This window comes from Neofelis nebulosa, chromosome 10, assembly GCF_028018385.1.
Source record: "Neofelis nebulosa isolate mNeoNeb1 chromosome 10, mNeoNeb1.pri, whole genome shotgun sequence".
Classification (NCBI taxonomy): Eukaryota; Metazoa; Chordata; class Mammalia; order Carnivora; family Felidae; genus Neofelis; species Neofelis nebulosa.
Window position 1 is genome coordinate 59,816,933 of NC_080791.1, and position 17,157 is coordinate 59,834,089.

Here is a 17,157-nt window from a genome sequence, read left to right on the forward strand (position 1 = left end):
CAAGGGCATCAGAAACAGTCTGACTTCCTGCAAAGATTTCCAGAGAACCAGCCATGGCTAGTTTGTTTTTCTTTTGTTCTCTCCTTCAGGAGTAGCATGAGGATTCTTTCTCTTCTGGAAACTGACAGGACCAAAAAAGGCAGTGCCAAAGTGGTGACAGAAGAGATCTTAGGAGAAAGTATTTTTGCCTTGTACTTGGGATAGCTGCTGGGCCCACAATGGCTCCTGTAAAGATTAGCCACATCGTATCATTTTCCTCTCAGGTATGGTAATTAGCAGTTGTGATTTTTTTCTTGGCAACTGAAAGAAGTGACAAAAGTAGGAGACTTGGCTGCACTTTCAGGAAACTCCCAGTTTAATAGAAGAGACATCGTCCCTTCTTTGGGAATCCAAAGTCAAAGGAGGACACACAGCTCTTGCCCTCAGGTTGTTCCCAGAGCAACGCAGGGTGCATAAAAGAAGTGTTCCTGGGAATTGAAGGTAGAGAGGAAACAACTTCAGGATTCAACCCTTAGTTTGAAGGGAACTGGCAAACCCATAGGCCCAAAGTCTGTACCAGGGTTCCTAGAAGGGCAGTTTAGTTACTCTGTCATTGAGAGCACACCGGGACATTCAAGGTCATCCGTGACCTGTGAGGACATCACCTCCACCATCAAAAGTGATCTCAACCTCCTCCCTAAAAGTTCACTTTTGAGAAATTCCAATTATCCAGATTAGATCTAGATGCTGAGGCCTAAGCCCAGGATTTATACCATGTGGTGATTCTTAAGAACTTCCCACCCTTTCCTTTGCTGTCATTTCTATCCATACCTTTTCTCCCCACTCTTCTTCACCTTCTGTTGCCCTAGTCTTTCTCAAAGGATGCCACTGGCATTTTGGGTGGGATAAATCTGCATTTATAGCAGTATCATTTACCTGATGAGGTATTTAGCATCCATGGCCTTCAGACCCTAATGACAGTAATGCTCCCTGGTCATGATGACAGTCAAAAACATCCCCACTCATTTCGGAAAGACTCTTAGAGAGCCTTTTGGAACTAATATATCAACTCCTAAGTGAAAGAAAATAAAAATTGCCCATATCCTTCTTACCTACATAGCCTAAATGGTTTTCTTCAAAGATTGAGCCTTATAAAATGCTAGAGAATGTTACTTATCATCTAACACTGAGGTTTTCAAACTGTTCTATGGGCACCCACTTCTAATTGAAATGAGGTGGTGCATGTATGTCTCTAGACCCCCCAACCTGTGTTTTAACCAGAGCTCTGGGTTTTTTTGCTGAAAATACACACACACACACACACACACACACACACACACACACACATTTTAGTGTAAGATTTCAGCTAAAAGGAAGGATTTTATTGCTAAAACAAAAAGCAAGATTGAAAACCATGAGTATAGACTCCCTCCCCTTTACTTACGGATGAAAGAATTTAGATCCAGAGAGAGAAAGTAGTTTGCTCAGGGCCTTGCCACCAAAAAATATCTAACTGTGGGTTAGAACCAAAAATTTCTCTCTCGGTGGGTGCCTGGGTGGCTTAGTCGGTTGTGCATCTGACTTTGGCTCATGTCATGATCTCACAGTTGATGAGTTCGAGCCCCACACTGGGCTTGCTGCTGTCAGCACAGAGCCCACTCCAGATCCTCTGTCTCCTCCTCTGCCCCTCCCCTGCTTGTGCTCTTTCTCTATTTCTCTCTCTCTCTCTCTCAAAAATATTTTTTAAAAAATTTTCTCTCTCGGTATTGCTATTGTTGCCTTGGAACAAATCACTTTATTCCTACCCATTAGTTGTAAACTCAGAATAAAAATCCTTGCCTTTCTTTTCTCATAGGGCTACTTTGAAGATAAATAAATGTCTGTGAAAGTACCTTGTAAATGAAGTGAAATAGCATAGTGTGGCAGTTAAAAGCCTGGATTCAGAAAGCTAGATGTTCTGATTTTGGTTGGTTATTTGGCTTTGTGGCCTTGGGTAAGTTTCTGAACCTAAGCTTCAATGTATTGATCTGTTAAGTAAGAAGCAATAATAGCAACTAAACTAAATAGTAAAGTGTTAGGAGGATTCAATGAGGTGGTTTGGTAAATGAAGGAGAGGTAAATGGTCTGTAAATCCCTGGCACATGATAGCTGTATTTTTATGGACTCTCCCATCTAGTGGTTCTTCTATCATGGTAAAATGCCTGGAAAGGTTTGGGAATGTAGGAATCCCTCATTCATGGGCATCCTTTTTACCTTTCAGTTCAGTGAAGTTCCTGATTACTCCTTCTCTCTCTGACTTAGGATCCCAAGTATCCTGTGGAGAACTTGCTGAATCCAGACTGTCAGAAGGGACCTTGGCTCAGCTGCCCTCAGGACAAGAGTGGGCAGCTGAAAGTGGAACTCCAGCTGGAGAGGGCAGTGCCCATTGGCTACATTGATGTAGGTGAGTGAGTTCTCTGAGGTCTAGGAATCTGTGCGGGAGATGCAGGAGTCACATTCCCCTCCAAGTGCTCCATAATGTCTCAATTTGGTCTAGCTGAGCACTTTTCATGGAATAAGCCCTTCCTGGTGTGAAGGTGAGATGTGGCCCAGATGCCCTTCTCAGGTGTATGGTGTTGGCAAACTCTGAGGTTTCTGTTCACATAGAATGCAATGGGAGGGGCACCTGGCTGGTTTTAGTGGGTAGAGCATGTGACTCTTGATCTTGGGGTTGTAGGCTCGAGCCCCACATTGGGTGGAGAGATTACTTAAAAATAAAATTTGAAAACAAAAGTAGTGGGAATGGTATTCCCTGAATTATTTAACATACGTGCCCTGCTTTGATCTGAGTAGTCTGGGTGAAGCCTTAGGATGCTGACATAATTACAAATGCCAACAAATAGAACCTGTAAGCACCTGTAAATATCATTGTCAAGAGGATGCTGGGGGATGGGCTCTGCAGACTAATCTGGGAAGTCTCCATAGGAATTTGCGGGTTGAGAAGGTTGGCCTTAGCATTCTCTGGAGTAGAGAACTAACAAAGACCATTGGCCTCAGCTCTGTAGGGCTCCCTAGCAGGGGTCTAATAGAGACAGAGATTAGCACTGCCTGCCAGAGCCAGAGGACAGGGAAGCAGCAAGTCTATTGAGTCAGGGAAGGTTTCTAGCTGGGAGGACCACTGTGAACCTTCATACTGTCATTTTGTGGACTGAGGTCTCATCCACTTCAGTTGCCGGTTCACTGTGTTCCTTGACCTTTCTGGGCTTCCAACCAGCTCTAGAATGGAAGAATGTCCTTTTCCCACCCAATACCTTGTGTGCAGTCAGGGGAGCATCTGTCTTCCCATCACCCTTAAATCCTTCTCTCAACCTTTTGTCCTCAGGTAACTGCGGCTGTGCTTTCCTGCAAATTGATGTGGGCCGTTCTTCCTGGTCCCTGGACAGACCTTTTGTCACCTTGCTCCCTGCAACCATGCTTATGTCCCTGGCTGATTCAAAGCAGGGGAAAAACCGCTCAGGGGTCCGCATGTTTAAAGATGGTAAGGAAGGCAAAAACAGAAATGGGAAATGGACAGTGAGAGAGACTATAAGAAAGAGATGCAGTCATACTAAGCTAGACAACCCACTAGAGAGGGCCATGGAGCTGTTAGGTGGAATGGTGGGAGGGGCCTGTGAAGGGGCTTGGTCGTATCTGTGGGGGTATGGGGTAGGTAGTGAGTGAATAACTACTGGTATGTTTGTATGAGTTCTCTGTGATGACAGTATATGGGAACCGAGAACATTTATGCACTATGATTTATATTTACACATGATTCGGTGGAGCCTCATGTAGAGCCCGTATTTGTGAGTAGTGTTTTTATCTGTATAAATGTACATTGGTGTGAGTACGGTAGTCGCCCTTTATCCATGGTTTCACTTTCCATGGTTTCAGTTACCTACAGTCCACCACAGCCCAAAAGCAGATGATGTTCCTTCTAACATATTATTAGAAGGTCAATAGTAGTAGCCTCCCTGTGTCACAATGCCTACGTCATTCACCTCACTTCATCTCATCACGTAGGCATTTTATCATCTCACGTCACCCCAAGAAGAAAGGTGAGCAGAGTACAGTAAGATATTTTGAGAGAGAGAGAGAGACCACATTCACGTAACTTTTATTATAGCCTGTTGTTATAATTGCTCTGTTTTATTATTGTTATTAATCTCTTCCTGTGCCTAACTCATAAATTAAGCTTTATCATAGGTGTGCACGTATAGGAAAAAACATAGTATATACGAGGTTCGGTGCTATCTGTGGTTTCGGGCATCCACTGGGGGCTTTGAACATATCCCCCACAGATGAGGAGGGACAACTGTGTAAGTGTTAGTGTAGAATAAATGTTTATATAAGTGATGGAAGGCTACAGGATGGATATGGTTAGATAGTACATAGTGCTTCCTGAGTTCCAATCCATGCAAATTTCTGTGTTCACTAGGCACTGCAGAACAGACATAAGATCTGATTCCTGGACTTTGGGGACTTACAGTCTAATAAGGATTTGTCTGTGTTGGAGCTGAGGTGTTTGTAATGTTGTGAAGGAACCATGATATGGGAGGGGCATACTAGGTGCAGGGGGTGAGGTGCTACCACAGAGTGCTGGGAAGTAAAGGTGAGAAGGGTTTGCAGTATTGCCATGTCACACAGTGACTATGGAGGCCATGGAGTGTTGTGAGGGAGGTGGAGGTCTCATGGTCCAGGAAGAGCAGATGTAGCTCATCTGATCCACTGGGCTAGTGGTCACCTCAGACCCCAACACTACAGGTACCTCCTGTTTAAAATGAGACATTGGGGGCACTTGGGTGGCTCAGTCGGTTAAGTGTCTGACTCAATCTCGGCTCAGGTCATGATCTTACAGTTTGTGAGTTCAGGTTCTGCATTGGATTCTGCACTGACAGTGTGGAGCCTGCTTGGGATTCTGTCTCCCTCTCTCTCCCTCTCTCTCAGTCCCTCCCTCACTTGTGTGCTCTCTCTCTCTCTCTCTCTGTCAAAATAAATAAATAAACTGGGGTACCTGGGTGGCTCAGTCAGTTAAGCGTCCAACTTTGACTCAGGTCATGATCTCATAGCTTATGGGTTTGAGCCTCACATCAGGCTCTGTGCTGACAGCTCAGAGCCTAGAGCCTGCTTCAGATTCTGTGTCTTTCTCTCTGCCCCTCCCCGGGTCATGCTCTGTCTCTCTCTCTCCTTCAAAAATAAATAAACATTAAAAAATAAAATAAATAAAGTTTAAAAAAAAACTTTCATAAGTAAATTGATACATTGGCAAGGTCCCTAGAGAGGTATAGAATGAGGATGTGCTGGGAACAGTGTGGAACCGTGACAGAGGAGCGATGGGGGGAAGGCAAGGCACCAGGTCTGAGTGCACCTTAACTGGCCTGCTTAGCACTGCCAAACCCTGAGCACCAAAGCCTAAGGGGACAGTTACTGATGGCCTCCATTCCTTTTGTTGGAGTTTAATCTGTATAGTCCCTGTCTTTCCTCTCCTCAGTATTGACCTTCTCTTTCTTTGTCCCTCCCATTCACACAGTTCCTCTGCCTCTCATTTTCTTTCTTTTTCCCTTCAGAAGATTTCCTGGCTGCGGCCTCAGGTGAGCCCTGGGATCGACTTCGCCTGACCTGCTCCCAACCCTTCACACGTCAGCAGTCTTTTGGTCTGGCCTTCCTCCGGGTGTGTTCCTCCCTGGACTCCTCAGATGACCCTGTGGGGGATCTCTCTGCTCCCGGGAGCACTAGGCTAAGCCAGGTATGTACAATGGTGGAACAAGGACTTCATATTTTCCCACTTTTCTCAGTTTCAGGTTAGAAGACTGGGGCTTGATTGAGGGATAAACACTGAAAGCCACCTTCCCCCCTACCACACACACACATTCAAGTGAAAACAGAAATGGGCTTGCTACCTTTCCTTACAGCTAAGAGTGAATGCCTCTCCATCCCTTTTGCCCTTGGGAGATAGAAAGGCAGTGAACCTTCAATGCAGTGTACACAAAGCTGTAGGGCCATTGGTTCTTTAGCAAGAATGAAATTTCTTTTTGGATTCAGACTTAATCCGCTTTACGTTTAGGTTCCTGTGGGCTACAGCTTTCATCAGACTTTTCCTTCTAGCACCTGAAAGCCCCAGGGCTCACTTACTATCTCTCTGTCATTGTTGTTGCCTGACCCACCTGCCAGGAAAGCCAGTTATAATGTTAGATATGTGTTCTGCAATTTCATTTGTTTTCCTGCTTTCTCTCCTTGTACAACACACACATGCTGCTAAGAGAAGATGGATAGGTATCTGGTCAGTTTACCTCCCCTCTTCTCAGCCAGTTTTCTAGTTATTTTTTATTCCTCAGCCTATTCTGAATCCTCCTGCTTTCTTGTCACTGTGTCTTCATTTATCTTTCCAATACCCTCTACCATAATTCACTCAAAAACAAATACAAAGATGGAATCACACAAAGCAAGAGTTGTAGAATTCTAGAGGTCAAAAATACTTAGAGATCATCAAGCCCCAGCCACCTTATTTTATGTGTCAGCTGGGGACACTTGCATATTCAGATTCACACGGTGAACCAGAGCAGAAGACGGACTAGAAATCAGGTCATCTGTCATTATACCACAGTGCTTCCTATGCACGTAATACACCTCTAGAAGCTCCAAACATCCGGGGCACCTAGTGGCTCAGTCGTTTAGGTGTCTAACTCTTGGTTTCGGCTCAGGTTGTGATCTCATGGTTTGTGGGATTGAGCCCCACGTTGGGCTCTGTGCTGACGGCTCAGAGCCTGCTTGGGATTCTCTGTCTCCCTCTCTCTCTCTCTCTCTCTCTTTCTCTCAAAATAAATAAATAACTTTAAAAAAAATGAAGTTCCAAACATCTGACATAACCAAAAGAAGTTCAGTTCCAGGAGTGAACATTACAAGTGTCACTCTTGTTGAGGTTACTGAGAAAAACAGACCGAGCATCAGAAGACAAAATGGAGGAGGAAGAGGAGATGCTTCTGTAGTACAGCCTCGGGAGAGACCTAGAGAACGGAGACCAAGTAAAGCCTGGTCTGAGATTTACTCCTCCTTCATGGGAAGGGCTAAAAAATGCAGCAGGACCAGTGGAAGCCGCTCCATGTGCTCTGCCAGGTTCCAGTATTGTGGTGCCAGGGGGCTGACACGAATGGAGCTACAGCCCTGTGGGCCTGGCCTCAATAAAATGGAAGCTTTGTGAGATTAGGGACCTGTTTGTCTTGTTCCATACTGAGTCCTGGCAGCTGGAACAGTGCCTAGAACAAAGTAGGCTTTTAGAATAACTTACCTTTCAGGGGCAAGTTGTAGATAGGATCACCACCATAAAGTTTACCATCCAAACTGAGACATTTGGAGAGGAAAAAGAGTGCTATTAATTACATAGAGACAACAGTATTGTCCCAGGCAAAACAGGACATACGGTCTCCCTAATTATAGGCTAAATAAGGGCTTCTTTTGGCCATCTAAATTACTCTGCACCTTTAAGACCAATGAGGGAGTCAGCAACTCCAGAGCCATAATGTTAGAAGGACCTTGACCATCAACAGCAGAGTGAAACGTATTACACATACCTCAGTGAAACCACAGGGAAAGAAATTCTAAAATGTGTCTACAAGAGAGGGTTGATGCATGGAAACAGATTGATGGCACTCAATTTTATAATTTAAAATGTCTAAAATTTAAGGTGTATTGTTCTAATGGTATATTATAGTGAAAGCAAAACGTACGGGCTTTTAACCCTGTGACATAGGGTCTTTTATGGCACTGGTTTTCCAGTTAGGAAACTGAAGCACAAAGAACTTTAGTGAGATGTTCCAGGTCACACTGCTAAATAAGTCTTAGAGTGGATTTGAATCCAGGCCACCTGACTCCATGTAACCTGTGCTTGGAAGCTCAGTTCCTAATGATTAATCTCACTTAGAGTTAAATAAACCATAAATTCTCCACACCCATCTAGTTACCCTTTCTAGTGGTATTTGCTCTAAAGTATATGAGACAAGGTAAAGAAAAAATAGAAGCCCAGGAAAATTAAAATATTTCTAAATTAATGCTGCATCCAAGATGAGATTGTAATGGCAATTAAAAAATATTAAACGGTAGGGGCACCTGGGTGGCTCAGTCGGTTGAGCATCTGACTTCAGGTCATAATCTTGCAGCTCTTGAGTCCAAGCCCCATATCGGGCGCTGTGCTGACAGCTCAGAACCTGCAGCCTGCTTCAGATTCTGTCTTCCTCTCTCTTTGCCTCTCCCCTACTCATGCTCTGTCTCTCTCTCTCTCTCTCAAAATAAATAAACATTAAATAAAAAAAATTTTTAAAGTATTAAACGGTAAATGTGATTACATACATAAATACATAAACAAGCTGTGAATGTGAGTAAAAATACTACTTCTCATGTTTGCAGAATGAGGCCAAAATCATGCTTTACAAGAAAGATGTTTACCTTTAAAAGAATCTCTGATAGGGGCACCTGGGTTGCTCAGTTGGTTAAACGATTGACTTCTACTCAGGTCATGATCTCATGGTTTGTGAGTTCAAGCCCCGCATCAGGCTCTGTGATGACAGCTCAGATCCTGGAGCCTGCTTCAGATTCTGTGTCTCCCCCTCTCTCTGCCCATCCCCTGTTCATGCTCTGTCTCTATCAAAAATAAATAAATATTTTAAAAATAAAAGAATCTCCAATAGAAGAATCAACTGTAAATTAAAGTTTTTTCATTTTTTTAAATTCAAGGGAAAAAGGAAATTTGGAAAAATAAAAAAGGAAATAGGTGCAGGTGAATTGACAGATAAATTGAATAGACAAAATAGAAACCGTAGCACATACCACATAAATAAAATCTAGGTAGAAATGATCTCTTGCATGATTATCGCACGTAGAAATTTTTGGAGTTAGAAGTAGAGAGGTTTATAAAATGCCTGTGATAGTTACATGGAGAGGCTAATGGTAGAAAAGAGACTTGAGGTATCCATATATACATACACACATACACATTTCTTTCTATAAATGGCTAGAAATGGTGGCTTAAATTGGTAGGTTTTTAGTTGTAGGTGAGCAAAATTTTCACAAAATAAATCATACTGGAAATTAAATAATACTATTAATATTTAGAAGATAAAAATGATAAAAATGTCCCCAAAGAGTTCAAAATAGAACTATTCTTAACTACGGAGAAATATATGGGTATGCTTTGTTTCTTTCATGTAGGTGTATAAAGAGATAAGTGATTGGAGTTTTGTACCTACATGAGTGAATTTTATATATGTACAGATTTAAACTACAGCGTATACGCTTTCAAAAGTTCGCACATGATTATTATTCCCATGACCCCGTTTTTCCCAACAGCATATATTTGATTCTGGGGACTTTCAGGATCATGACAAAACCCTTAGCATTGAGGAACTAACTTTACAACATTACTGAATCTCGTATCTTAGAGCTAGAAGAGAGTGTGCACACAAGCAAAGGTACTGTGTAAAGTTATAGAAAATATGCTTAGTCACTAAGCTGAAGTCCTCAGGTTTGGGAATAGCCCTGGTACAGGTGGCAGCGTCCCCTGGTGGTGAATGTCTGTAGTTCATATTGCTCCATTTTCTTCTCAGGGTTCTGATGCTCAGGAGTCTGGTCCAAGCCCCTGGCTGGCTAATCCTTCCATTCGGAGGACGTTCTTCCCAGATCCCCAAACGTATGTAGCTACCAGAACGGAGGTCCTTGTCCACTTCTCAGTTCTTTCTCCCAAAAAGAGAAAGGCTACCAAGTCACTCACAGGCACACAAGCCCTGCCTGGTTTCCCCCCACTTAATCACAACCTCGGGACCTAACCCTATCTGTATATCAAACTGGCTTTCTTGGTTAGAGGTCACTGACTTAGGTAAGAGGAATGGAGTCTCTTTTCTGAGTGAAACCGAGTGCTCTCTGTTTCCCTGCAGGAGCACCAAGGAAATTTCAGAGCTTAGGAATATCCTAAAGCAGCTGCAGCCAGGGGCTTTGGGACGTTCAGCCTGCATGGTACTTTCAGCTGCCCGCAGGGTGCCCCCCGTGAGTATGGCAAGCACAAAAAACATCCAGGCAGAACCAGGTCCCAGTCATCCAGCCAGCACAGGTGAGTCCCCATGACCTACCTTTGGCTCCTTGCTCTCCCTGGCACCATCCTTCCTCCCTGAATCCACTGCTACTATAGAAGGGTGGCTTACAAATGGGACTTCCTGTGGGAGAAAAGACCATTGTCAGTGTCTTGTTACCAGAGGAGAAATCAAATACTATATAGTAATTGAAATCAGGAATCCTTATTTCTTCGGGCCCCAATTCCCCCATATTCACAATGAAGGAGTTAAACCAAATAGTATTTCGGCCTTTTGCGGTATTAATGTTTTGTGATCACTTCAGAAAGACAGTTAAGTCAGGGTGATGGTGTATGGAGCTTGTTGGGGAAATAAAGTAGGGGAATAGCATGGTTTTATCACAGAGGAAGAAAAGATTCAGCATTTTGGAGCTCCTACTTAGCTCTAGACATTGCTAACACACTTTTACTAACTTAACTATTTAATGTTCATAACAAATTGTGAAGTAAATACTGTTATACTCATTTTACAAAAGAATCTGAGGTATTTCTGAATCACACAGCTAATAAGTGGCAAAACCAGGATTTGAACCCCAGAGTTCTTGTTCTTTTTACTGTTCTAGATAGCAAAAGAGAAAACAAGTAGAGTTCTCACTGAAAACCTTTGGTTTCACTCATTGCTTCACTGGGAAAATTTTTAAAAAGGAAACAGGTGATTTGTCATTTCAAAGAACTGACCAAAATTACTGAAATAGTAAGCATATTATCTCATGGCAGAAATAGGGTACATTGTTTGTCTACTGTTGCACGATGAATTACCCCAAAACTTGGTAGCTTATGATAGTATTTATCATTTCAGTTACTCATGGTTAAGAATCCGGGCATGACTTAACAGCATCTTCCAGCTCCAGATCTGACACAAAGCTATAGTCCTTTCAGGGCTCCACTGGAAATGATCTGCTCCCGAACTCAGTCACATGGTTGTTAGTAGGATTTAGTTCCTCGTGGGTGGTGGGACCAAGGCTTCCCTCAATTCCTTTGCCATGAGAGCCTCTCCCAGGAGCATCTCACAATGTGGAAGCTTGCTTCATCAGAGTGAACAAGCTAGAGGGCGAGAGAGAGCATGCTAGTAAGAAAGAAGTCAGTCCAGGGCACCTGGCTGGCTCAGAAGAGCATGTGACTCTTGATCTTGGGGTCGAGAGTTCAAGCCCTATGTTGGGTATAGAGATTACTAAAAATAAATAAATAAACTAACTAAAAAAAGAAAAAAGAAACAAGTCGGTCTTTTATAACCTGATCCCAGGAGTGGCATCCCATCACTCTTGCCATATTTTATTCATTACAAACAAATTACTAGTTTCTGCCTAAATTCAAGGGGAGTCATGACTACCAGGAGGCAGGAATCAATAGGAGTCCTTTCAGAAGCTGTCTACCACATAAGGAAGGATGTAGTTTATTATTTTAAGAGACAGAAAATGGGAAGGAGCTAACCTATTGGGGGCACCCAGTCAGCTGGACACTGGAGCTATGAAAGTACCTACAAACTTTCTATATAACTCCTATATATAACTCCTAACTCCTATATCAAGTATTTCATAAGTTCTGAATAGCTAGACAAATGGTTGTTGCTGGATTTTGTTGCCACTCATTTGACAGATATCTGAACATCTCTGTGTTCAAGGCTCCATGCTAGGTGTCAGGGATTCCACAGCACAGAAAATAGCAGTTCTCCTACCCTAATGGAGAGGCATCTCCATGTAATATAAGTAAGTCTACAACTGCAAACTGTGATGAGTACTTCAAAGGCAAAGCATAATAGGATGATCAGATTTAGATTAGAGAATTCAGGGAAAGTGCCTCACAGGAATTAGTATTTCATGTGAGACTTGAAGAGTGAGAAAGAATTAACCAGGAAAAATGGATAGAAAGACTATTCTTAAAAGAAAGAACATCATGGGGCGCCTGGGTGGCTCACTGCATTAAGCATCCAATTCTTGGTCAGCTCAGGTCATGATCTCACGGTTCATGGGTTCCAGCCCTGAGTCTGACTTCTTGCTGACAGTGCGAGGCCTCCTTGGGATTCTCTCTCTCTCCCTCTCTCTCTATCCCTCCTGTTTGCATGTGTGCTCTTTCTCAAAAATAAATAAACGTTAAAAAAGGAAAAAGAGGGGCACGTGGGTGGCTCATTCAGTTGAGCATCTGTGAGTTTGAGCCCCGTGTCTGGCTCTGTGCTAACAGCTCAGAGCCTGGAGCCAGCTTCAGATTCTGTGTCTCTCTCTCTCTCTCTGCCCCTCCCCCTCTGTCTCTCTCTTTCTCTCTCTCTCTCTCTCTCTCTCTCTTTCTCTCTCTCTCTCAAAAATAAACATTTAAAAGCAACAAAAAAAGAAGGAACATCATATGTGAAGGGCTTTTTGTTAATGAGCTAGATTTAATGAGTATTTCTAACACAGAGCTCAGACCAGAAGAGCAAAACTCAGAGAATAATGTGGGCAGGACGAAGAGACGGAAAGTGCAAGCTCACAGGTGAGTAGATCAACCTGAAAGAGCCAAATCACCTCCCCAGATCTTATTGTCCACCTACACCTGTCCTTCCCCCACTTGTGTCTTAGTTAGATCACCGAGTACCATTAAGTCTTGATCTCATGGTCTAGACCCAGAGGGTAGTAGAGAAAAGATGTCCTTGTCCACATGTTGTCAACTAAGCAAGGAGGTAGCTCTGTAGTAAATCAGAATCTGAAGATGGGTACTCTGTATCTCATGGACTTCATTAAAATTGAAATCTTTTTCTGCTTTAAAGAACACTACCAAGAAAATAAAAAGACAAGTGACAGAATATGTGAGAAGATATTTGCATATCATATATCCAATAAGGGACTTGTTTCTAGAATAATAGAGAAAGCTTACAGCTCAACAATAAAAAATAACCTAATTTTTTAATGGACAAAAGATCTGAATAAACTTTCCTCCAAAGAAGATAAACAAATGGCCAATAAGCACATGAAAAAATGCTTAATATCTTTAGCCATTAGAGAAGAGCAAATCAAAACCACAGTGATCACACCCACTAGGATAGCTGTAATCAAAATGACAATAGCAGGGGTGCCTGGCTGGCTCAGTCTGTGGAGCATGCAACTCTTGGTCTCAAGGCTTTGAGTTCAAGCCCTACACTGGGTGTAGAATTTACTTTAAAAATACATTACAAAAAAGAAGAAGAAGAAGACAATAACATGTTGGCAAAGATGTGGAGAAACTGGAACTTTCATACATTGCTGGTGAAAATGTAAAATGGTGCAGCCACCTTCATAAACAGTTCAAAAACCTGAATATAGAGTTACCATAGGACCCGACAATTCCGCTCCTAGGAATAGACCCCAAAGAACTGGTAGCAGGTGTCCACACAAAAACATATAGTCACATGTTCACAGCGGCATTATTCATAATAGCCAAAAAGTGGAAACAACCCAAATGTCCATCAACTGATGAATAGATAAGCCAAATGTGGTGTATTTATACAATAGAATATTGTTCAACCATTAAAAAAGAATGAAGTACCAACACACAATATGGATAAACCTTAAAACATGCTAAGTGAAAGTAGTCAGAAAAGACCACACATTATATGATTGCATTTACGTGAAATGTCCAGAATAGACAAATCCATACAGATAGAAAGTAGATGAGTGGTTGCCAGGGTCCTGGTGAGGGTGGGTGTGGGAGTGACTACTAATGGGTTTAGGGGTTCTCTTGGGGGTGATAAAAATGTTCTGGAATCAGATAGTCGTGGTGGTGACACAACCCTGTGAATATCCTAAAAATGTTGAATAGTATAATAGGATGAATTTTATGGGCTGTGCATTATATCCGAATAAGAAAAAATAATTTTAAAAACCTGAGAGAAATAATAGAACTTCTGTTCTCAGATGGTCAAGGTTAAGTGACCTCCCTCAAGTTGGGTACATCAAGTGGGAAAACCAGGACTCCAACCAGGGCTTTTGGCTCCACATCAATGAATCCACACTCTTCTGTCCTAACTGGAGGCTCCTTTAGTCTTTGTGGCCTATTATTAATAGCTAGTCTTTATTCTCTGTCACAGGCCTTTATCCAGCTCAAACTCTCGGCCAAACCGGAGGGGGATAGCAAAGGCAGGGCAGAGAGAACACCAGCGACCCCAGGCCCAAAGCAGTGGGGTCCAGGATAGTGCGCTGTGCCCCATCTGCTCAGGTGAGCTGCTGGGGCATAGGGGTTATTGTGGGACTGCTAGGTATCCCTTGAGGCAGGACTGGGAGACCTGGGAATGCTGCCAGGGAACATTCGAGCTGGGACTCCTGCTCTTCTCCACACACAGACAAGTCTATATTGAGGACATGCTCACATTGTGTTGGCCCAGCTGAGGCAGGGACACAGGCCCTGTCCCCAGGAGAAACATGAAACAAAACAATATAAAATACTAGCAGAGAGGGCCTAGCATTTCCTTCACAGCTTTTTTCTCCATGTCCCAGTTCTCTAAGTCCCTGTTCAAATGGTACTTATTTGCCAAGTCTTGTCTCATTTTAGATAATCTGTCCCAACCTGCAACCCTGCAGCATTCTCTGATTCCCCAGCGCTTAGCACTTTTCCCTTCTGCTTTGTGTCACAGTTGCTTGTGGCCTTAGCTTATCTTTACCCTTGACCTCTACAGTCCAGAAGGACAGGCCTGGGTTTACACCCCTCAGCTCCTGGCACAGTGTAAGGCATACAGTAAACCCTTGATAAATGTTTGGTGGATTCACAAGCAGATAATGTCAGGAGTAGACTATCCAGCCAGAGTAAACTTCCTGCAAAAACAGCCCGCACTGGGAGCAGGCCCAGCTTTGCTAACCTCCTTCTCTCCCCCTTAGGCTCCTTCAGCATCAAGGTTCTTCCCCGGCACGCTGCGACTTGTGGAGAGACCTCCCCACCTCACCCAGCCTCTCCCTCCTCATCACCATCTTCATCGCAGTCTGTACTGTGGGTGTCCTCCCCGGACAGCTCACCACCCACTTCCTGGGTCCAGTGCCCTTTATGCCAGTTGGACTTCTCAGCAGGAGAAGTAGAAGAACATGCCAGCATGTGTGGGGAGTTCCCTCAGGCATGAGCCATGAGGTCCTGTGGTTTTGGCCCCCCTGCCCTCAGTGACTAAAACTGGGGAGTGGATCTCTTGACTGTGGAGAAGAGCTAATAAGGCCAGGCCGCCCTCTCTCCTTCTCTCCACTCATTCCCCCAGGACTCTGCCTCAGGGTACCTCTGGGCCCAGCCTGCTCTCCACTCCCAGTTGTCAAGGCTTCTGTCACCATGGCACCCTGTTCTCCCAAAGACAGTTCCATCCTTTTCCCCTTTGGAACTTCTGGGATAGAATTGATGATCTCTCTGGGGCTTTGGGGCATAATCCAGAACATCTTCCTCTCAGTGAGTGATCAGCATCCTCATGCCCATTTTCCTGAAAGGAAAACTGGACCCAGTGAAAACAGATGGGACCCTGTGGTATACTGGGAAGTTGAGTGCTTTTTGAGCTTAACTCCCAGTATCCTTGGTTGGTTCCCTCCCTACATACAATCAAGTAACAGTGTTGCTGTATGACCTTAAGCAACTTGAGTTCTTCATCTTGGACTCAATTAAGCATCCTGCTTGCAGAGCAATTCCAGAGATCAGATGGGTTAATGACTAAGGAATAGTTCTAGGCTTGGCTATGGAACCTTGGACAAAACCCAGTCCCCACCTGTACAATGAGGCAGTTGGACCAGAGGGTCTCTAAGGTCCCCTCCACCTATAACATTCTAAATTCTATTCCCACACCTTCCTTGAGCAACTATGTCCTCTCCCCTTTCCCAGAAGTTTTCACTGTGTGGTATTCATCAGTTCCTCTGGTCTCCAGGGTACAGGGCAAAGGGGGAGCAGCTGGTCCTGGCAAAGGGAGGGCCAAGGGCGGGGTTTTGAACTCAAGTGTAGGAAAGAGGAAGCTGGGCACAGTCAGGGGAGTAGCCAGAGCAGTTCAGTCCTTCGGTCCCTGCCAGCCTAGGTGGGTGCAGCCATGGACCTCCTCACGGTAAGAGGCCTGTTCTCCTACCATTCCTCATCCTGGTCCCATTTCTGACCATGATTAAAACAGTAGATTGAGCCACAGGGACAGTAAGGATATCCTAGCTGCCATAGAGGTGATGAACATTGCCGTGTTGGTGGGGGAGAGCCCTTGGAGTCCCGAGCCTGGGCCCAGAGAGGAGCCCTGGGGGGTGGGCTAGGCCTGGTACAAGAGAAGGACAAGGCAGCACTGAGGGAGAAATGCTACTGAAAGCAGGATTGGGCAACGCCAAGGTAGGTTGGTGGGGAAGGAGCATTGGGATGTTCTAGGAGGCCAGGACAGAGCTGAGGGGCTTGGAGAAAGCCCAGTTCAAAGACCCTCCTGTGTGGACATGTCTGGACCTGTCCTTCGGAGGCTCTGGGACTCTCAGAGGGATGAGCAGCTGGAAGATGAAGTCAACAAGATGGGAGCTGGGTCCTGGGCGGATCCTGTGGTAGATTCCGAGCATGGCCCCGTTCACCTGCTTTAACCTACCCTTTTTCAGGGTGCCCATGCTAGCCCAATGTGTGCAGGTTCCTGTGAGGGTAGAAGTTGTGCTGGGGAAGGGATCCCCAGCCAGACCCAGGCCTGGCACTGCCTTTAAGGATCTACACAATAAAGTGGTGACTAAGAAAATGTTGGTAATCTTCAATGCTGCTGGCCTTTAAGATGGAGGCAGGTAGGCGTAAACTAAGGAATGAAGGGAACATAGCTCTAGAAGCTGGAATGGGATTTTCACTTAGAGCCACCCTCTCCTGCCAATACCTGGACTTTTTAGCCCAATGATACCAATTTCTGAATTCTGACCTCTAGAACTGTAAGAATAAATTTGTATAGTTTTAAGCTAATGGTTTTTAAAAAGAGAAAGATGCTTTTTTCAACCAAGACCAATTTTCTTAATATCAGTATTTCAATAAATGAGATTATTTACTAAAAGCTTACAAAATCTATACAAGAAACTACTATGGTATGAAAGGGTATTTCCAAAATGATTGATTCCCAAAAAACATGGAAATGAAATTTATCTCCTACACAG

The 17,157-nt window shown here is 44.0% G+C and overlaps 1 protein-coding gene and 1 long non-coding RNA gene across 5 annotated transcripts in view; one reads left to right on the forward strand and one right to left on the reverse strand.

The window, feature by feature from the left end:
- Nucleotides 1–137: 137 nt before the first annotated feature.
- The window catches only part of XNDC1N (XRCC1 N-terminal domain containing 1, N-terminal like), a 36,505-nt gene continuing 19,485 nt past the window's right edge, over nucleotides 138–17,157 (forward strand). Inside the window, exons 1-12 of one of the 2 annotated variants that reach the window (XM_058687923.1) lie at nucleotides 138–263; nucleotides 2,281–2,422; nucleotides 3,341–3,496; nucleotides 5,562–5,740; nucleotides 9,591–9,673; nucleotides 9,918–10,090; nucleotides 12,499–12,571; nucleotides 14,142–14,269; nucleotides 14,926–15,034; nucleotides 15,112–15,116; nucleotides 15,561–15,587; nucleotides 15,923–15,939. In XM_058687923.1, coding sequence (XP_058543906.1) covers nucleotides 219–263; nucleotides 2,281–2,422; nucleotides 3,341–3,496; nucleotides 5,562–5,740; nucleotides 9,591–9,673; nucleotides 9,918–10,090; nucleotides 12,499–12,571; nucleotides 14,142–14,269; nucleotides 14,926–15,034; nucleotides 15,112–15,116; nucleotides 15,561–15,587; nucleotides 15,923–15,939 — 1,137 coding nt within the window. In that variant the 5' untranslated portion in view covers nucleotides 138–218. Of the gene's footprint in view, nucleotides 264–2,280; nucleotides 2,423–3,340; nucleotides 3,497–5,561; nucleotides 5,741–9,590; nucleotides 9,674–9,917; nucleotides 10,091–12,498; nucleotides 12,572–14,141; nucleotides 14,270–14,925; nucleotides 16,970–17,157 lie in introns of those variants that run through there. The other variant, XM_058687922.1, reaches the window with a different exon arrangement.
- Nucleotides 192–14,990, reverse strand: LOC131487325 (uncharacterized). Of its 3 annotated transcripts, none has more exons than XR_009249708.1 (3): nucleotides 14,907–14,990; nucleotides 10,110–10,193; nucleotides 192–467 (listed from the first exon to the last, which is right to left on the reverse strand). It is a non-coding gene; the product is annotated as an uncharacterized LOC131487325 (long non-coding RNA). The 3 variants fall into 3 exon arrangements; XR_009249707.1 differs by lacking the exon at nucleotides 192–467 and adding an exon at nucleotides 8,934–9,716; XR_009249709.1 differs by lacking the exons at nucleotides 192–467; nucleotides 14,907–14,990 and adding exons at nucleotides 8,934–9,716; nucleotides 10,942–11,130.